The sequence below is a fragment of the Barbus barbus genome (assembly GCF_936440315.1).
Source record: "Barbus barbus genome assembly, chromosome: 15".
In the NCBI taxonomy this organism is placed as follows: Eukaryota; Metazoa; Chordata; class Actinopteri; order Cypriniformes; family Cyprinidae; genus Barbus; species Barbus barbus.
Window position 1 is genome coordinate 11,753,098 of NC_136743.1, and position 22,512 is coordinate 11,775,609.

The window sequence follows — 22,512 nt, forward strand, 5'->3', positions numbered from 1 at the left end:
GAAGAGGAGATGCTACACCATGGTAAACATGCCCCCGTCCCAACTATTTTGAGACCTGTAGCAGGCATCAAATTTGAAAAGTTCTAATTTTGTGCATAAAACTGTAAAACTTCTCAGTTTAAACATTTGTTATGTTATCTTCTATTGTGAATACAATATTGGCTCATGGGATTTGTAAGTCTTTTAGAATCTATCTATCTGTTTGTTTGTTGATTGCATTTTATTTTTTGACAAAAAAATGTTGACAACATTTTGATCTTGTAATGTCTGGAATCAATGAGTGCAAGTCAAGAGGGGAAATATTCAGATGTTACACGTTTGTGGCAGAACCCACTTCCATCTCAGAATTTAACCCCGTGCCAGTCAATCCCTGGTGCCTATCAACCCGAGTTTCCCCGACATCCGTGATTGCTCTGATTAGAGAACTGTGCTGACAGTTGACAGTTTTCATTTGCTGTTGTTTTGTCATGTTGTATTTGTTCCCTGAATAAGCATTTTTGTGGCATCCTTTGGTTTGTGGTTAGTATTCAATTTCCTTGTTGGTAGCTTCGGAAGCAATGGACAACATGTAATTTTTATTTTTGATTATTAGCCTATTATTATTACTATTGTTATTTTTCATAATTTATTTAATTCATCTTAAAAATATGAACATAAAAATATGTTCTTCCTCAAACATATTCAAAGATTGGACTGGTAAATACTGTCAGCACTCTCTGCGTACAATTATTATAGCTGGGCTTGGAGAGAGTATTTATTTGTATACTGATCACTGAAGCCACTAGCAATGTTAATTGTTTTGGTCTCTTACTCTGTAAAATGTGGTTTGTTGCCTAAAAGTACAAAAGTTTGTAATCTAGTTGTATTAACTTGATTTAAAATTTTTGGTAATGTTTAAACCAATAAACCAGTTCACCCAAAAATGAATGAATGCCTTTCAAAAAATGAATGAACTCTATCATCATTTACTCACCCCCAGGTTGTTCCAAACCTGTATGAATTTCTTTTGTTGAACATAAAACAAGATATTTTATTTTTAAAGAATTTTGGTAACTGGTCCCCAATGACTTCCATAGCATATAAAAAAGGGGGGGGAGGACCAGAAACTGCTCGCTTACCCACATTTTTTTTATATCTTATTTTGCATTCAGCAGAAGGTGAGGGTGAGTAAATGATGACAGAATATTCATTTTTGAGTGAACTATCCCTTTAACTTGACCCATTTAGCTAATCCAAAGCAACTTTGGATAACAACATTGCATTCTAAGTGAATTTGGTTTCCTTTTATACACAGTTCACACTCACTTTCTGTAAGGAATGCCAATTCTTTGAATTGATTTGTATGAATATTTTGTCCAATAAGACAGCAGCGGAAGTATGCAGGATTAAATTGTGACACTCAATTATGTGTCCTTGTGAATTCACAGTTTATTTGTCATGCCCATTGTACCATGGCTCATGCCTTGTTAGTCTTATACTTCATACAATGGCTCATGACGTATACTGTACTACTTTGCCTCTCGTAATCATTTAGCACTGCCTACTGTTGTCAACATTTATTATGGACTTGCTTAAACGGCACATTAATCCGATTCATTTTTCAAATCCAATTTTTAAGACTGACTGACCTTGTGGCCAAATTGCAGTTAGTGAAATCAGATCTGTTCAGTTTATCTACATCAGTTGGCATTGTGATGACTTAAGTGTCAGCAGCGAGATGCCAAGAGACATAAGAGAGTCATTTTGAGAAGAGAGGACAGAGATTTGGAAATTTTGCCCAAGCACATGTCCATTGTGTTTAATATTTGGTCAAGCACTCTCACAGTATTTTACATATGACTGGCTTTACTTGATTAACAACAATTCACATTGTAAAAAAAGAAATGGTCCAAAATATATTTGTATTTTCCAGAACAGATCTGGAACAGCACATTGTTTAAGTCTAAGTCAAGTGAACATAAATTGTAAAATCATTTGAATTCTATTGCTCAATTAGCCATGTAGGAGAGAATTAGGCAACTCTTAAGAACCGCTCAAGAAGATCGGCTCGTTTAATAAAAAACGGAGTAAGAAGTTCGATACCTGGTTTATTCTCGCATGGAATGGGTCCAAGAAACAGTAGGTGGTTCAGCTAATAGGCTCGACCCTTCGGCACGATCCAAAGGGCATTAAGAACCTCACCACTTCAAACCAACAGCTCAATGATATGAGGTGCAAAGGCTTAAGCAGCTATGAAAGCAAAATATAAAAATGACATGTGACATATTCCAAAGCAAATATAAGTTAACATCACACATCAAAGCGCCTCTATGGTGATTTATCACAGCTGGGAGTAGAATAAAAAAGTGGGTAGTCGTTTCATGCGCCATAAGCAGTTCAAACAATTAGAATCCCTAATCATCATGACAAAGTGATTTTTTTTTTTATCACTGTTGTTAAAACTGCTAATAAAAGATGCAAAGAAGCAGTAATTTTTATGTTAGTTCTCTTACAAATTCCATTTGTTTACTTACATTACATTTACATTTAGCTGACGCTTTTATCCAAAGCGACTTACAATTGCTATATATGTCAGAGGTCGCACGCCTCTGGAGCAACTAGGGGGTTAAGTGTCTTGCTCAGGGACACATTGGTGTCTCACAGTGGATTCGAACCCGGGTCTCTCACACCAAAGGCATGTGTCTTATCCACTGCGCCATCACCACCCACTGTTGACATGTTGACATGAACTGAACTATTTAAACCGTTGCTGTTTTAAACTCGTAATTCAGTAAAATTTGAAAGTCTAATTCCCTTCTAAATCTTGAATAAACTAAATCCATCAAAGAAAAAAGCAATAACCTGCATGTTGTTCATTGATGTTTATGGCAGTTCCCTTAATAATAACTTGTTTTCTATGCAAAGTTTCTTGATTGTGTGTCAATATCTCTGATGCAGGGCTTATCTGAGCGTGAAGGAACTGAAGGAGCTGCTCCATCTGAGCAGTTCAGAAACTCTCAACGTGTTCTTCGCTAACAATTCGGCACGCGAGGAGCTTGCTGGGGTTGCCACCTGGCCATGGGCAAAAGAAGCCCTTACTCATCAAGGTAAGATGGATCACAAGAGCTCATGAACATGATGAAGTGAACAACCCAAGTCCAGTTTTATTAGAAATTAGGTTATGTGAACGTGAAGTGAAAAACAAGCCAAACAATTATGTGAATATGAAAACTTAATGATGGCTTATGACATGATTTAACTACTTAAGATAAGACTGTGTTTTTGTTGGTTAGCATGGCTCAGTTAGCCCCTGCTGGTAGATGCTGTAACTACACATCTGTTTTTAAAAAGCATCTTTTGTCCATTGATGGCCTTTCAAAAGACAGGAAAACTTTTTTATTTTGTTTCAGGTAACATAAATCTCAAATCTTTAATCACCTTAAAGCAGATGTTTTGTTGCTTTATTTAATGCTCTTAAAAGCATGACATTGTTTTATGTTTTCCACTACATTTGACGTCACAGCTCTGCATTGTCAATAGTGAACAGGTTGGGGCTGTGTGTTGGCAAGATAACATGAGAACAGAACTTTTAAAACAAAAGACAACATAATATTTCAAAATAAAAGACCAGGGACTTTACACAAAGACCATTCTGCTAGATCTGTCTCTTGGCCTCTAAACCCAACTGGGTTTATTCTACCATGTCAAGTTAAGAACTCAGAGTCACTTTTCCTGTCACTACATTCCCCACAGCACATGTGTTTTTTGTTCCTAATGCCATACATCTTCTTGTTCATGACCGATCGCCTTAAATCTTTTCTTTAGAAACACATTCTTGTCTTTTCCTCCTTGTTGTGTGCATTTTGCCTTTACAAGATTAATGGGCCATAATCTCAAGCATAAAAGAAAACACTTGCAGCACACATAGATTTCCCTGTAGATTGCCCCTTAATCAAAAAGGCTGTCCACTGGGAGAGAAGAAAAGGAACTCGACAACAACCAAACAAAAACAAAAGAAGGGTATTATGCTGTTGCCATATCCATCCAGCTGCCAGCTGATTTTATAGTACTCGTCGTTGCTGTGTTTTAGAGCTCATTAAAGCGGTCTCAGTTAAGTCCAGCTCCTTTAAAAAGGAGATTTCTCTCAAGCAGGAAGGTTTCTTATGAAAGTTCCCCTTCCATTGGTTCAGGATACATGATCATCAGACATTGTGGTCTTGGCTTTTTGGGTTATATCTTTTGTTAATGATATAATTTTGGCCTGTGCATAGAATGTGAACTTTTAAACCGATATTAGCACGAGTAATTAGCGCCAACTTGCTTTTGTGAGCTTGAATTTGCTCAAGAGTTTTCATGGATTAACATACAGTCTGTTTCTAATGTGTGCATGATAACATTTTGCATTCGTGTTTAATTTGTTAACATTTAGCGCATTTATTTGGTACAGACAATTTTACAGCATTTATTAATCTAGATTATTGCTAATTTCTTAATATATAGTTGTTCATTTTCATTTTTTTCATTTGGATTTTAATTGATATAACTTGTAAATGTTAAAAATGCATTAGTATGCATAGAAATTAGCATAAAACTAAGTAAGAAATGCTGTAAAACTAGGTAACACTTTATAATAACGTCCAGTTATAAGTCATTTATAAGTGATTAGTTAATGATTAACTAAGCGTTTACAAAACATTCATAAGCAATTAATAAGTGATATGCTAACAATGTGTTTGTTTTGTTAATTCATTTAAAAGTCATTTACAAGTAATTAGCTAATGATGAACTAATCATTTACAAAACATGACTATGCATTCATAGATGATTAATAATTGATATGTTAATATTTTTATCTATGTTTTGTAGAATAAGTTTTGAATCATTTACAAGTGATTAGATGATGATGAACTAATCATTTACAAAACATGACTATACATTCACAAATGATTAAGTATATGCTAACAATTTATAAATCTGTCATAAGTTATCTTTAAATATAGCATCATGAAATAATCAAACAGATCCTTAATGGTTAATAGTTACTAGTTAATATATTATTAATCACTTATAAATCATTGAAATGTCAACATTGTACTATTATCTCAATAAACATTATAAATCATTTACAAAGCTTTCTGCATCCCCTAATCTAAAGTGTAAACTACTCATCAGTTGTAAATGTTTTACAAACTTTATGGTTTCCAGTCGTGTGTGCGTAAATATATATATATATTCACAAACAACCTGTAACCTGGAAGGTTTGTAAAACATTTACAACTGATGAGTAGTTTACACTTTAGATTAGGGGATGCAGAAAGCTTTGTAAATGATTTATAATGTTTATTGAGATAATAGTACAATGTTGACATTTCAATGATTTATAAGTGATTAATAATATATTAACTAGTAACTATTAACCATTAAGGATGTTTAATTATTTCATGATGCTATTTATAAAGATAACTTATGACAGATTTATAAATCGTTAGCATATTACTTAATCATTTGTGAATGTATAGTTATGTTTTGTAAATGATTAGTTCATCATTAGCTAATTACTTGTAAATGACTTTTAAATGAATTAACAAAACATACACAAATTGTTAGCATATCACTTATTAATCGCTTATGAATGTTTTGTAAATGATTAGTTAATCATTAACTAATCACTTATAAATGACTTATAACTGGACGTTATTATAAAGTGTTACCAAACTGGAATCACATTTACTGAATAAATTCCACCATGCGAATGAAAAAAGTAATGTGACTTTGCACGATGGGACGAGATAACTTGACTAACCAGCAGACAGAACTCGTTGCACAGCATCTGAAATGTTGTTTTGGTTGTTCTGAAATCATAAATTAAAATGATTATATTAAGTGGCTTCTCCTACTTTTCTTACTGATATTTAGTTCCAGTTTATCAGGACGTGACGATTTTGTTCTCTTTGACTCGTTGAAGACAGTGCTTTATTCGCAAATGTTTTATGCGATATTCCAATTTTGTGCATAAGTTAAATTCGAATCTTTGGATGAAAACATAGCTATTATCCCTTTAGGAGGGGGTCCTTAGTGTCCTGATCACCCTGCTATGCTTTATTCTGCTTTCAATTGTCCTGTTAATGATCTGAGCAGAGAGGTGGTCTGAGACATGAATGGTAACATGAAATTTATGAATGACTGGTCGTGGTGCTTTGAATCACACAGAGATATGGCCCCTTTCTTATTTTCACAGAGATATGGCTCCATTCTTATTATGCCCATAATCCACCTCTGCTTTTGATTCACTGTCATGTCATAACAGTCTTTGGTGCAAAACGATTTTTGTCCACAAATGTTTCGCTGGACCTGCATGGAGGTTAAAAACCAAGATTAGTTTCTCATAAATTAGGAGACTCGGTATGGTTTATGGTGTAATTTCACATAAATCATGATCTTATTTGCAAGAGTACCATGATGTCTTATACTGAGGAACAAGGTCAAACTACTGCTCTGAATGCTTTAAGTGAAATCCATAGCGTGGACTGCTGATCTTGTGCTATAACTGTAAACGATCTGTGTCTGGCAGATGTGTCTAGCCAAGCTCTGTCCGTTTGTCTGAACTCCCATAAAACATGGATATTTCCTAAATAAAAAGGTTGTTTGCTCAAATCTTGTATAGCCACTGTAAATGGCATGTCTGGGTGGAGCACAAATCTCCAGAAGAGAAAGATTTTCGCAGATGCCCATATAAACCAACTTCTGTTTTTAATTAGTAAACAAATTCCGTGTTTGCTTTAAAACCTAATAGCTTATATAAACTGCAAGTGCAATATAACCAAAATTATGCAAATTAGTCTCACAATGGCATTTCATATTCGTTCTTAAACAACATCTGCATGGATTTTAAACCGTTATAAATTTCACATTGTTTTAAACTTATTATTACATTATTTGGATATAAAACCAGATGCCAATTTGTTACTTTTCAGCTGGTGTGGGATCTTAAATGCATTTTAATGTTCTGAATGTGGTGGTAGAACATTAGAAAACACTGATAACCAGATGTACTGTTATTTCTGGTAAAACTAGCTGCGGTGGTCCTGTTTTACAGGATAGTGCACACTGTTTTATGCAGCAATATTTCAGAATAAATCAGTTTCATATACTCACAGACTTCTGGCTTTGAGATTAAAGTTAACATGAACATTTACACCTCAGTGGTCTGCCAGGTGAAAGTTTGTATTGTTGCTACAACTGCAGAGATGTCGATTTGTGTTATTTTTCAGGCGGAATGATTCTTAACCCCTCCTACTTTGGCACCAAAGGACACAACAACACCATGATCCATGAGATGGGTCATATTTTGGGACTGTACCATGTGTTCAAGGGTGTGAGTGAACGCGAGTCATGTGATGACCGCTGTCAAGAGACCACCGCATCAATGGAGACGGGAGATCTGTGTGCCGATACAGCACCAACACCAAAGTCTAAAGTTTGTCGTGACCCTGATCCAGTCAATGACACGTGTGGCCTTACCCAATACAAAAACACACCCTACAACAACTACATGAGTTACACAGGTAGTCATGATCAGTATATGTCTTCTGTTTGCTCACCAAATGCAAAGCTTTACTTTTAAAATGATGTTATTGCCACTTAGTGGTAAAAGTTACACCTACATACTTGTAGTGTAATAAACAACCATTCAAAAGTTTGGCATCTGCATGATTGTTTTTTTATGTTTTTGAAAGAATTATTGTGTTCACCAAGGCTGCATATTTTTTTTATCAAATAGACAATGACGTTGTAAAAAAAAAAACAATTTTCTATTTTAATATATTTTATAATGTAATGTATTCCTGTAATGAGAGAACAGTAATATTCCTGTAATAAGAACAGCCTTTTTTAAACAGAAATCTCTTTACCTGTATTTACTGTCATTTTTGCTCAATTGAATGCATCCTTACTGAATAAAAGTACATATATATATATATATATATATATATATATATATATATATATATATATATATACATTGATTGATTGAACATCATTCAGATGATTCACTTATGTGAATAAATCAGCTCTCTTGATATATATTTCATTCACATATTTGAATATGTGATTTATTCACATATGTGAATCATTTGAATCATGTTCAATCAATTCAATCATATGAATAAACCAAAGAAGGTATCTAATGCCAAAGATTTTAACCTTTTTTCATTACAGATGATGACTGTACAAACCATTTTACACCCAATCAAGTAGCTCGGATGCACTGCTATATTGATTTGGTCTACAAAACCTGGGTCCATAGCAGGAAGCCCACCCCTGTTCCTCTTGCACCAGTGGTGATTGGTCAAGATGCAGATTCCGTCACCATTCATTGGCTGAACCCAATCAGTGGGCCACTTGCCCACAGGTAAAATGAAGAACATACATATAACAGACAAAGAGGAAATAAATGTTTCTCAATTAATTTTTTTATGCATTCACGTCTCACCGTTTCTTGCATTCTCAAAGCTTTTATGAGAAATTCACTTCCTCATACAACTGATTTTTATCCGATTTGGTTTACAAAATCCATTTATACTTAGCCACACAAATTTGTTTGGTAATACTTTACAATAAGGTTCATTAGTTAACATTAGTTAACAATATTATTAGTAAACATGAACTAAGAATGAACAATACTTCTACAGCATTTTTTATAAAAAAACAAAGTTGTGTTTGTTAACATTAGTTAATGCACTGTGAACAAACATTAATAAACATGAATAAACAATGAACTGTATTTTAATAACTAACATTAACAAAGATTAATAAATAGTGTAATAAATGCATTGTTCATTGTTTGTTCATGTTAGTTAATACATTAACATGTTAATAAATGACACCTTATTGTAAAGTGTTACCATTTATTTTTGTAAAATGGATATGAACCATGGCATGTGAATATATACTGGAGCTCATTTTCATGATTATGCTAACTAAAGTATGTTGATGTAGTTGTGTTGCAAATGTGCCTCTCTAACATGCAATTTTGCAGTGCAAAAACCTGCATTTTATTCACTAACCATCCGCAATGCAGATTAATCGGGTGTTAAATGTTCTTAAATACCACAGCAGGGTATTTAAATTAAGTTATTTCATTCAGTTACATGTGAACACATAGAAATGTGATTCCATTGTTATCCAAATCACAGCACAGGAAGTGATGTATTTTGAGCTCCCTACTATATAACTTTTTTTGTGCACTTGTTTAAATGCTTTTTTCTGTGGTTTTGTAGGGAAGGTGACATGAACTGTCATCTCTGTGATGAGAATGGAGCGCTCCATCAGTACGCCCATGAGGCCACTTCTCCTCACGCCTGTGATTCCACTGGATACTGGACACCAGAGGAAGCAGTCGGTTAGTAGTTTATTTTTTTTTTTGTTAACAACTGTTTATTGAACTTCACTCTGTGGAACAGCAGTACAAAACCAAAAAGCAGCCATACAAATCCAGACCCCCCCCCCCCCCCCCCCCCCCCCAATAAAAATAAATAAAATCAATAATAATATTAAAAATATATTAATTAATATCAATAGATAAACAAATAATAACAAAATAACTTCTACAAAAGAAGAGACACCATTAAAAGCTGAATGCCATGAATTAACAGTTTTCACGTTAGATCCATGTATACGAGAAGTAGAGAGTTCCATTGAGATAATATCCAACAAATACACAGTCCAGGTTCGTCTGTCTATTGTGTGAGGAGGATTCCAGCGGTTGACCAGCAATTTTAAATTTTCAAACAATAAAGGTGAAGTCCCAAAAGTCCTTCATGAAAAAATGGCGCAGAGTCAAACATATCTCAGTACCCAACAAATATGATAGGTCCAGTGAGATCTGAGTCCAAAAAGGTGAGAGAGAGGGGCACTCCCAAAAAAATGCAAAAGCGTACCTAAAACTCCTTGGGAACAGAGATTACACTTAGGAGAAGATGACAGATTCATATAAAAACGTTTCATTGGAGTCAAGTAAACTCTATGCACCAATTTCCAATGAATCATTTGGTGATTAGAGTTTTTAGAAGACAATTTAAACATACCCCATACCTGATCGGAAAATAAAACATGCACATCCTCATTAAGATCCTTAGCCCAAGCAGTAGTAATAGATAAAGGTTTGTATGAATGCTCAAGAAGAAAGAGTTAGATGACTGAAGCAGAGGAGGGAGATTCCTCAGAAGGAAGGATTAGTTTGTGCAAAGGGTGAACAGGCAGTTGAGAGTTCCAAGGCACCCCATATGCCCGTAGGGCCGATCTAATACGCAAATACATAAAAAAGGAGGTGCCTGGCAGATTATATTGAGTTTTAAGATTCTGGAAGGATTTTAAACCACTATCATCATAGATGTCTCCCAGAGTGTTTACTTTACTATGGGCGGAGGGAAAAGACTTGAGCATACAGTCTAAAATTAGGGAAAGAAAGACCTTCATGTAATCTACATCATTGTAAGGTAGTCAGTTTAATACGAGGACGTTTCCCATCCCATATATACCGTGAAACACATGCATCTAGTTTGTTCGAGTAGCCAACCGGTGGAGCGAGAGGAATCATGGAAGAAAATAAATGAATACGTGGGAGAACATTCATTTTAATCACTGACATACGGGCCTGAAAAGAAGTAGAAAAACGGACCAATTTTCCAAATCTGAGGATACTTTGGCTAGAATACCATTATAGTTTGTTTAGACGATTTCCTGCAGGTAAGGAAAAACATCCCCAAGTACTTAAAGTTTTGAACCAATGAAATATATATAGAAAGGGACATGGAATCAATTTTAGAATTGAGGGGAAGTAAACATGACTTACTCCAATTAATTTTAAACCCTCAGAGAGATCCAAAATGGTCAAATAAATTCAGCACATGAGGAATAGAATGTTACAGCTTCTCCAAAAACAATAATATATCATCAGCAAACAAATAAATATGATGATGAGTATTCCGTATTATGGGAGAAATAGTTTCAGATTGTTGGACCACTTGATCTAAGGGTTCCAAGGATAGGGCAAATAACAGACAGACAGCAGGCAACCCTGACGAGTACCGGGTTAGAGTGAACAGCACCTGTGAGAACAGTGGCTGCTGGATTGGCATACAGAACTTTTATCATATTTATGAAACTCGATCCCAGACCCAGATGCTGTAGAACCGCCCACATCGCATCTAGAGATAATACTGCGCAAGGAGAGGACAAACTATTCTTTGAATTAATAATATGAAATAACCTGCGTAAGTTATTCGAAGCTGAGCGAGATTTAACGAATCCTGTTTGGTCATGATGCCTATTCATACATTTCTCTAGATGACGAAATAGTACTTTAGCATATAAGTTAACATCAGTCCCTATCAAAGAAAGTGGCAGGTAACTAGAACAGGAAGTCAGATCTTTATCTTTTTTTAATAAGAGAGAAATAACAGCTATATTAATGGATGGGTGAAATGAGCCTAGAGTAACTGAAAAATGTATCATATCTAACATGAGGGGGCCTAAATCCAACCAAAATGTAGTAAACAATATGATTGGAATAACATCTATGCCTGGGGATTTTCCCTTGTTCATAGATTGGATTGCTGACTCCAGCTGCTAAAGAGTGATTGGTTCAGCCAGGTATTCTGAATCCGAATCTGACAGCCTAGGTAAATCAAGGTTGGACAGAAAATTTGCAAAAGAGTCAGGATCACCATCAGCAGAAGAAGTATAGAGGTTAGAGTAAAAAGAGTGAAAGGCAAAATTAATGTCTTTTGGGTCTGTCATAATGAGCCCAGATTGGGATTTCACATCTGAAATATTAGCAAACTTTTCATTGTTGCGTAATCTTAAAGCTAAAAGGTGGCTTGGTCTACTCCCTTGAAAATAATAATTCTGCCTGGTTCTTTGAATCAGGAATTCTTCCCTGGATCTCAGTAATGAATCGAGTTCGGACCTAACCACCATGATTTTACTGAGTGTATTGTCTGCGAAACAACGCTGATTATCTCTAGTCAGATTCTGGAGCTGTGATTCCAGTTCAGATATCTTTTTGTGTCGGTTTTTCTGAAGGAAAGATGCATATGAAATTGAGTTATTCCTTATAAATCCTTTAACTGCATTCCAAAGTGTTCGAGGATCATCCACTGAACCTTGGTTAATTTCAATAAACTCAGTAATTTTTTTTCTGAATTGCCTGCAAAAGTTTTCATCCTGTAACAATTTAGGGTTAAATCGCCATCTAGTGGCACGAGATGGCAGAGGGATCAAAGATAATCTGCACAAATTTCCATCATGATCCGACAGAGATAAGGAAAAGATATCGGCATCACAAACAGCTGAAGATAAAGAAGTAGAAATTAAAATATAGTCAATTCGCAAATAGGATTTATGAGTAGCAGAAAAGAAAGTGAAAGACTTAGCAGAAGGGTTTAATAAACGCCAACTATCCACCAATGACGATGAGGTTACACATTGCCAAATTTTGTCAGAACAAAAAGCTTGAGAGTGTGATTCCATTGGTCCAGATCTATCTAGGATATGCAACATTACAGAATTCGTATCTGCACCCAATACAATTTCAAAATCTGAAAACTTCAAGAGATAGGTTGACAAAACAGAGAAAAAAGTAGGGTCAGGAGTACAAGGGGCAGAAACTGAGAGAAATACAATATTCCTATTTTCCACTATTGTTTTTATACGTGTTATTCTACCATCTGTATCACAACCTTTCTCTAAAATAGTAATATTTAAAGTCCTCCGCACCAATATTAGGACACCCTTTCTTTTAGTATCCGAAGATGAGTGAGATACCATAAAACTTATTATTACACCTTGTATATCCTCCTCTTTCAAATGGGATTCTTGAACTAACACTACATCAGTCTTTCTTCTTCGCAAAAAATCCAGAAAAACTGTACGTTTGTGAGGGCCATTTAGCCCATTAATATTACAACTCAGAATATTAAGGTCAGTCATAGTCATAGGTATTGAACATAATTACTGCATAATAAGACAAAATACAAGTTTGAGATAAAACCAGTTGAGTCTAGCATTAAACCACCCCCCACCTTCCCCGTTACCATAAAAAAAAAACATAAACACATTCCCTTGAACTATGGCAGATCAAACCAAGAACAAACCTTGATCTGCCAGCACCCCTTAACATGGTCCGTGGCGTCAACAAAAACCTGCACATTACTGTAGCATCAACATTGGCCCTATATTCACATATTGACTAGGTAGTATTTCTATTTAAAAAAAAAAGAGAATAGCGAGAGATAAAGAATACAACTAAAACAAATACAATATCATAATCAGTAAGCGATACTGTATGCACAATGAACTATGAATTAAGAAGTGAACATTAAAGTGAACAGTGAAAGACACAGTCACCTAACCATTTAGAGCATCTCTTCTCCGATTAGACAGCAAATGTCCAGCTGAAGTTCACTGAGAGTTGGTGGATGAATGGGATCTGAGAAAAACTTCTTCTTCTGGGGAGTGTAGCATTTTAGGTTCACCTTGATGGACAATGACCTTCCGTCTCTCATCTCCTTCCCAATTGGCGCAAATGCACTTCTTCTTTTTGCGGTAACCGGAGAAAACGTGATGCGCTTGCTCCAGTTTAGAGCATAGCGACTGAACAACTGACATGTGAGAAGCGAACTCGTTCTGCATCGCCGTCAACTCTGTTCTTAGAATGTCCTCAAAGTGTGTAACCATCACCAGTGTTCGCCATCTTGTCCATCATATCGCTCGCGGCCGGGGGTTTGGATTTCTTCTTAATTGGAGAAGCCGATGGAGACAACTCCTGCTGTTTACAACTGCATGCCATCAGGTAAAGCACCACCAATGAATAAAACTTAAAACAAAACGAAAAAATCAGCAAAAAGAGGCCAAACTTACGGTGCTCTACTCGAGTGCGACTAGGTTCATGAGCATGTCACATGACTCCTTCTCAGTCATTCTTTATTATAACATTAGTCACACAACTTTACTTCATTCTTGTGCATGTTGGGAAGGTTACTTTGAAAATGTAATAGGTTACAGATTACAAGTTACCCTACTTAAAATGTAATACGTAGTGTAACTTTTCAATTACTTTATTAAAGTATAGTGTAACTGATTACTTTTGGAAATTTAAATGTTTTCAAATGTTAATCATTTTGAAACATGTAAAGCAGACAGGGTTAACCTTACAGTAGTGCGCAACACTTATTACTGTCAGACTTTCAAAATCCTTCATCACTTGAATGAAGATTGTAATATTTTAATTTTAAAGGAGACATTGGATGCAAAATATCTTAATTTGCATATAAATGTGTCTTAGTAGTGCGTAGACACAACCACCCTACAAATCCTTTTTTTAATCCCCCAAAAACCTAAATAGTTATCAAGTCAATATGATGTCATATTGCTCAGGCCCCTCCCACAACCTCTGATGTACTGTCCCATATTAGCATATTTCCACCCTCAGCCAGTTGTACGAAATCTGTAATTTTCTCCGCGCTTGAGCAGCTGTAGCGGCAACAATGCCTTGTAAGCAATGCAGGTGTTTTGTTGTAGAAGAATATAAGAGTCCTAATTTTCTCCAGACATCAGAGCCAATGAGGATGCAGTGGATTCGTTTTTGATTTTGATGGTGATGCGTCAACGAATACTCCTAAATTCGTTTATGTCTGGCAAATAATTTTCTCCTTTGCTTTCTGAACGAGGGACAATTCAAGGCAAGTTTTGTTAAAAAGTTAAAATTCAAGGATGGATCAGTACCCAATGTTCATGATCCAGCTGCACCTCCAGAAGTAGTAAGTCTCACACTTTATATATATATTTTTAATGATTATTTGCAAATCGCCGAAATGATTTGCTGTAAACAGAGCTGTTTTTGACAAGGTAAAAAGGGTGTTGTTTTACACAACCAACTTGTGGAAAATGGGCATCCAATGTCCCCTGTGAAACATAACCACCACAAAATCAGACTTACTTTGAGACATATTTACATATTTAATACATATTTAATATATATTTAAAATCATAATAGTTTAATAGCTATGATACTGTTTTTGAAATCAAATCTACAAAATTACAAATAGCTATGACAGGAAACAGCTACTCTTAAAAAATAAAGCATTTACATAAACCCATATAGGAATTAAAAGAGTTATCAAATAAGCATATTATAAACTCCTGAAACATTGGTGTTTCATATTTTAGAGCGCTCACTGCAATTTATGAAAGAAATCAAATAAATCGGTATGTGTGTGTGAAAAAAAACAAAAAAAAACAAACAAAAAAAACAGATGTAACCCCCTTGGTAATCCTTAACATTTTCATAAGTAACTGTAATTTAATTAAAAAAAAATTCTCAGTAACTGTAACTGATTACAGTTACTTTTATTTTGTAATTAAATTACATAATTCTGTTACATGTAACTAGTTACTTTCCAACACTGTACATGTGGAATGACACAAACCATAAAAAAGTCTCATTGCTGTTGCAATCAGCACTGATGAAATCCTATTCTGCCAATCAAATTAGAGGACCAGGACTAACTGCTGTATTATAGTTTTTGTATGATGATCTAACAAAGCTCTTCCACATGCATATGTCACAAATTGTAAGATGGTGAGCGCATGACTGAATGCCGTCTCTGACATAAATGTTGTTGGACCATGTGCTTGATCCTCAACACACCACTGACAATGTCACGAATGATCGTCAATGTAAAAAACAATACCTGCTCTTTGATTAAAGAGGATAGAGAGAATTTAGCCCTGGCTTCTTTCTCCAAACTTGTGCATTCACATTCAGGTGGATCGCTCAGTCTCATGCGGGCCAGGTGCGTGCAAGTCTGGAAAAATTTAGGGAATAAATCATTAAATCATAATTGCCTGGATAAAGAACACTCTTTTTGCCATCAATGAATAAAAAAGGCCCTTGGCACAGCTTCAAGTTTTGGTAATATTGGGTGGCGTCCAGAAGCGGCCCATCATAAAAAGCGATGTGTATCCTGTGCAGCTTTTCAACTTTATACCTCACGTAACAGATGTTGTTGATTACTAATCAGAAATCTCTTAGCATCTGGTCTGCCCACTCACTGACGTGTCACGGATAAAACTGTGCTTTGAAAATTCCACCCAAAATGTGTAAATCCTCCCCTGGTATGCGGCCGTTTTCATAAAGCACAGTATTATGAGAGAGGTCAAACATCCAGCTAGGTGGTAGTGGAGAGTGATTTTTGGCCCGGAGTCTTGTTTTGAGAAACAGATTGATGAGAAATTAAGTTATAAATGTGAAAATAAAAATATATATCTCTAAGAAAACAATATCTTTGTGATATTAATGATGAATGAGATTTAATACCATCGGTTCAGGTCTGTAATAAATTACAGTAACTTACTGTTTTTGGTTTATTTTTAAAAACATGATAAAGTGCATGATGACTACCTAATGTGAATTATTTTGTCAGTCAGTTAATCATGTCAGAAAGATTTTAGGACCAATAAGACAACATTGTTTGTGCAGTATGAAATAATGCTCACGGTAATACCAAGGTGAATCATTCGATAACTCTATTAACACAGGCCAATTCGATACCAACAAATCATACAGTACTTGGATCTCAGATCGCACATCTTGTAGCGCTCTCCCCTGCTTACATGTACCGTAGACTCTGTATGTGCTATAAGGCAGCTTTTCGAGAAATAAGGCTCGAGCCAGGGTGAGCAGAGACCTGGTTAAGGTTGCTGAAAGAAGGAAGGATGACACACTCACAGATCTTGCCGCATTGCTTCTCCCGGCGGGAGCATTACACCACATCTGATACAGTCATTAATTCTACCCTGTGTGGAGGCCCTCACTCTGTTTATCTGACCAATTGAGTTTTATGGCTTGCCTTGGCCTGCTGCTGTTTACCCTGTACACATCCACACATGTGAGGTCACGCTGGGTGCAAAGGAGCGCTCTGTGTCTCAAGGCTGTTGTCTGTCTATCTGTCTCTTTCGACCTGGAGTACAGTTTAATCTATCATTGTAAAACCTTTTGGAGGCAGAGAGTTCACATGGCTTGATATTAAGGCTTATGCTCTACATTAATACACAATAGGAGGAGTTTATAACATAAGCATGCATTATTTGGGCATAAAACTGTCTTACAAATTACCCCCCTTCAGTTTAACTAGGCTGTATTCATTTCCTTATGTAAATGATAATCATTATAGATAATTTATAAATACAGGGTTATTAAAAAACAGTACTTTTTCCCTGGAATAATTAACAACACTGCTTTTGGCTGCAGGAAGGCAGGCTGAGATTTCTTTAGTATGTACATCCAGTATAAACAAGCAAATCAGTATATATATATTTATATATATAAAATAAGCTTAAATCCTGACAGGATTATATCATTTTATATCTAAATATTATATATACTGACAATTTTACTACATTTTTCATTGTTCATAAAGTCTAACTTTTATTTACCTTTATATATAAATGTGTTTATTTATAAAGAGCTGATTTACACCACTCTTTATAAGTTTGGGATCACATCAATTTTTTTTAAGGGGAAATAATACTTTTATTCAGCAGGGGTGCATTAAATTGAGCTAAATTGGAGTCAGCTTTATAGACTCTCAACCTGTAGGTGTCTGGATCACAGTGGTGGAGTGAAGCTGTACAGTCCTATCAAAGCGTGCCAGATTGTAGTAGTCTGCTGTACCTTAACACTGAAATATAAACAACACAGGTGTTGATCGCTTGTGCAATTTAATGTTGCTATCAGTGGGCGTAGTTGATTCTTAGTGAAGCCCACCTGAAGAGTTAGCTAGAGTACTGCCCCAGGGCTCTCCTGGGATCACCTTTCCCTGTCTCACTCCTGTTCTTCAGGCCACCGCGGGCATTAGCTCTTAGTTTAATAAATTATTTTGTGAGCCTTGTCTGTCCCAATTAAGGCGCCAATCTGTCTCCTTTGCCAAGTTGCACCTGGGTCTTATGGTCGATTGAGGTCTGGGGAAATGTGCTTCACATCCATTGCCAAGACATGTGGTTTTTCCCAGACAATCTCTCTTTCTGTTTTCCCTTTCACTCGGTTTCTCCCTCTTTGCCTCCCATCCTGTCTTTTTTCACAAATTGTCATAACAAGATTGAAGATTCTAGAGATTAAATGGTTGTTCACAATAAACACACAAAATGCTCAGTTCCAAAATCTAGTGAGTTGCCTGCAGAGGCACCATTTTAAAATGCGCTCCCAATGCAAATGCTGTTATAAAAAGCTTTGCAAATTAATTATGCTGCTTTTATTTTAATTATTATAAGAAAGAATTTAATGCATCCTTCACAAAGAAATTAATCCCAGAATGCATTTTGATGAATACAATTTACATTTAACTTCATGCATATTGGCCAACCTTATTGTTAGCTTAGAAACATGCTAACATCCATACAGATAGAATGCTCCCTGAGAAGAAGGTAGGCAATGAGGCAGCTCACGGAGATAGTGAGTGCACTTATAAGTGCAGTGTGCAAAGCAGCCCACTATTGTGTCAAGTTTTTGAATGCATTGCTATGGAAATGCCCGTTTTAGGGCTTATATGCCAATTTTATTGCAATAAATTATCTTATCCTTCCAGGTCCATTTGCCAAAAGGGTTCTTAGCCTTTGATGGTGAGTTACAGTATTTACTATTTGGCTTTGGATGAGGTTTACGTGTGTTTTACAGGGGCCCCTGATGTGTACCAGCCATGTGAGCCCAGCATGCAAGCCTGGAGTCCTGAAGTTAACCTGTATGAGCCCAACACGGCTACGCCGTGCCCCCAGATCGAGGGCTGTGTGTTGGAATTGCACTTCCTTCACCCGGTTGTCCCTGACAGTTTGACTGTATGGATCACTTACAGCTCAGCCAGTGAGTACTGCCTGAATATATAAAAAAACCTGACATTATGTGAATATAAACTACTGTTCAGAAGTGAGGGTTCAGTAAGATTTTTTTTTTTTTTAGTTTTGTAAAGAAATAAATAGTTTTATTAAGCAAGGGCAGATTAAATTGATCAAAAGTGAGACAGACTTTCACTTTGTTGTTTATGTTTCAGTTAAATGCTGTTCTTTTGAAATTTCTAATCACAGTTTCTACAAAAATATCAAGCACCACAACTGTTTTCAACATGTAATATAGTAATTAATGTTCCTTGAGCACCATATAAGCATATTAAAATGATTTCTGAAGGATCATGTGACACTGAAGACTGGAGTAATGGCTTCTGACAATTCAGCTTTGCTGAATAGGAATAAACAGGAATAAATTGGATTTTAAAATATCTTAAAAATAATTTAGTTGTGATAATATTTCACAACATTACCTTTATTCTGTATTTTTGATCAAATAAATGCAGCCATAATGAACATAAAAGACTTAAAAATTCTCGCCAACCCCAAACTTATGAACGATAGTATATGAATATTTATATGAATGAATTCTTGTTTTTTTTTCCATAGATCAAAAGGCAATTGCTAATATTGTGCTCATAACTGAGAATGGCGAGATGCTCCACACAGGTCCTCAGCATGCTTTCTGTGACATTCCTTTGACCCTCCATTTACATACTAGTAAGAAGGTCAAGGCCGTTAAAATCTCCACCTTTGATAAGAAGCTGGAGATCGATGCTGTTTTGCTGACCTCGCGGCCCCAAAATCCTCTCTGCTCTGGCTGCCGCCCCCTTCTCTACAGAGTGCTCAGAGAACCACCAATCAGAGAGGACCAGAGTCCCATCATCGTCAAAAAGCCCACATACACTGACAGGTAAGAATATGCATATTTATTTGATTAACAATAGCACTTTGTATTGTACGCAGACACTTTGAAAGATGATATTTTTAAATATTTATTTGAAATTGGCCAGTCATTAGTAATACTGTCAAGCGTTTTCAAATAATAATTTCTCTGTCATGTTTTTATTGTGTTTGTAGTTGATTTACAGCATTTCTGGGAGTATTATTTTAAGTGTGACTTAAGTATAAATGCTGAACATGTTGTCTTTCTAAAACTGTCATCGAAATGTATCTTCGAAATGTATCACTATTCAAGTATTGTGCAATGGTTTTTGACCGAAAAAATCATTTCCACAGCCAACACAATAAGAAGAATAACATTATCATGGAGTTGACATTGTCATTTCATTAGTCATTAATTTTACAAGTATCAACGCATAGCCAATTTCTAGTTCAGTTCCTGTCACATTTTATTCTGCTTGTTCCAATACAAATTCATCATCGGGCACTGGATTGTTGTTCAAGTACTTGCAATAGGTCAAAATGTCCAGAGATTAATAGTGTAGATCAAAGAATGTAGCATATCCAGAAAAGTTCCTTCCACAAGTCCTGTAAGCTCAGAAAAATGGAAACTCTACTGGGAATTGAGCTATGTGGATAGGGAAAGGAAAGAAAGACAGATTGGATCTGCAACAGAGGTGGAGAGAGAGAGAGAGAGAGAGAGAGAGAGAGAGAGAGAGAGAGAGAGAGAGCAAGAGAGAGAGAAAGTGGTACAATGAAACCCTGGAATATAAACCAAATGTGACCGCTTTAACCGTAGAAAGAGTAAACACCCGTGGCTGTTTGTAGCTGCTTGATTGTTTCCAATCTCTTGCTGAAGGGAGTAGTGTGCTTGATGTAGTTAGTGGGCAGTAAGTGAGAGACCTGTCATTTGGCATGCACGGAGACAAAAGAGTGACAACGAGTAGTGGTTGAAAAGGGGAGTGGGAATGAAGATGGTTTTGTGGGAAAGTAGGCAACAGTGCCACCGTGAGGTCTGCAGCAATAACAAAGCACTTTCCATGAAATGGGTAATGTAGCAAACAGCCAGTGAAAGGAGGTGCTTAACCTTCAGAAAATGTTGATCGTTAACCTTGGGAGGACCCATACTAAATATTATATGAGCTGTTTTATGTTCTATGCATATATGAGGTTTTCGGATTTTGCCAACATTTAGGGGACAGTAATATTAAATCCCAATTTTGCATGATGTTTGTGTGATTTTGTTGTATTGAAAAAAAAAAAAAAAAAAAAAAATATTTATTATAATAATGAATAATTATAATAAAGATAAAGATAAAGATCAAAATATTGTTTTATTGTTGTGTGGTCAGTGTTTGAAAAGTCTGTTATGCTTACTAAGACTGCATTTATTTTATGAAAAATACAGTAAAAACAGTATCTTATAAATTTTAATTCAAAGTAATTCTTTAGTTTATTATATATAATTGATTTCTGATGATTAGAAACTTTAAAAAGAACAACATACATACATAAATCATAATATTTTTATATATATATATTTATTAGGGGTTAGTTAGTTAGGGCCCAAATATTGGTTTGTTGTAACTGATAAAGTTAAAATAAATTTGTTTGTTTTTTCGATCAGTATTTGTAAGAGTAACTTTTGTAAAACTGATGAATCATAGAAATGCAATGCTGCATTATTTGTACTTTTGTTGCCGAACATTAGAATGGCTTATTAGATTCCATTATATACTTGTTCTGCTGTAAAAAATGGTGTAAATGTTACTTTTTGGAGGATGTTTTTCATTGAATGCTTTAAATAGTTGGATACAGTCAACAATGTCGAAACCTCTGAGGTTACACAAGCCCAAATGTGTACAGACATTTGATGCGTTTAAGCTCAAGTGTGTTATGTTTTCCTTATTCACCTAGATGAAGGTTTCATGGGACTAATGGCTATTCTAGTGTGTTGCCAAATAAAATATGTTATACCTCACCAGAGGAGCTCTTGTGCTGTAGGTCACTGCCTTTTCCTTTAACTGGCTGTGCTACGAAGAAAGAAATGTGAATTTATCTTATCACTTTCACAGAATCCTTCATTGGATCCCTCTTTGCAACCTCAGAACAATAGCTTTAAGTAGTCTCTCTCACCTTCCCTGTCCCTGGAAGTAATCCATAATTAATAAGGGCAATTTGTTGAGTAATAAGATCCGCTGGAGAAAGTAGATTATGCTCAGTTAGCTAGGCATTCTCTTACCCCGGCCGGAAAATGACTGAAATCAAACAAGCCTTGGCAATCATAGCGAGACTCTTTTTATAGGGTCATTCAACCAGATCAGATCAATACCTCCAAGGTACACCACAGCGCGACATGCAGTGATACCCTCAACATTAAAAGGTCATTTCCATTTTTAACAAGGTTAGATTTGAGATAACCCTGAAAATAGATATAGCTTAGATCAAGTATTTCTGCAGCATATTTCAGGTTCATATTGTGCATTGGAGCTGTTGTGCTGAATATCAGCACGTCTGTGATTCTCCAATATGGTTTATGATCACTTTTAAAGGAATAGGTCACCCCAAAATGAAAACTTGCTGAAAATGTACTCATACTCAGACTATCCAGATAGATACCAAGATGTAGTTGAGTTTGTTTCTTCAAGGGAACATAAAAAAATAATAAATAATCTGATAAAAAAATCACAATAATCTATAAGTAAAACACTCTAATCTAGTCCTGTGAAGTGA

General features: G+C 35.6%; 2 protein-coding genes across 6 annotated transcripts in view; one reads left to right on the forward strand and one right to left on the reverse strand.

Annotated features, from left to right (window-relative positions):
* The window catches only part of LOC306881934 (pappalysin-2-like), a 66,102-nt gene that overhangs the window by 14,322 nt on the left and 29,268 nt on the right, over nt 1–22,512 (forward strand). The window contains exons 3-8 of the mRNA XM_079436307.1: nt 2,938–3,086; nt 7,251–7,544; nt 8,197–8,389; nt 9,258–9,379; nt 18,713–18,895; nt 19,486–19,789. Coding sequence (XP_079292433.1) covers nt 2,938–3,086; nt 7,251–7,544; nt 8,197–8,389; nt 9,258–9,379; nt 18,713–18,895; nt 19,486–19,789 — 1,245 coding nt within the window. The remainder of the gene's footprint in view (nt 1–2,937; nt 3,087–7,250; nt 7,545–8,196; nt 8,390–9,257; nt 9,380–18,712; nt 18,896–19,485; nt 19,790–22,512) is intronic.
* Nucleotides 13,565–22,043, reverse strand: LOC306881933 (uncharacterized protein). Of its 5 annotated transcripts, none has more exons than XM_079436305.1 (4): nt 21,916–22,039; nt 21,762–21,807; nt 15,732–15,845; nt 13,565–13,855 (listed from the first exon to the last, which is right to left on the reverse strand). In XM_079436305.1, the coding sequence occupies exons 1-4, from the start codon at nt 21,939–21,941 to the stop codon at nt 13,700–13,702; spliced, it is 342 nt and encodes a 113-aa protein (XP_079292431.1). In that variant the 5' UTR covers nt 21,942–22,039; the 3' UTR covers nt 13,565–13,699. The 5 variants fall into 5 exon arrangements, 2 of the variants coding, with proteins under 2 accessions (XP_079292431.1, XP_079292432.1); XM_079436306.1 differs by lacking the exon at nt 13,565–13,855 and adding an exon at nt 14,739–14,943; XR_013785190.1 differs by lacking the exon at nt 13,565–13,855 and having other exon boundaries at nt 15,711–15,845; nt 21,757–21,812; nt 21,916–22,043.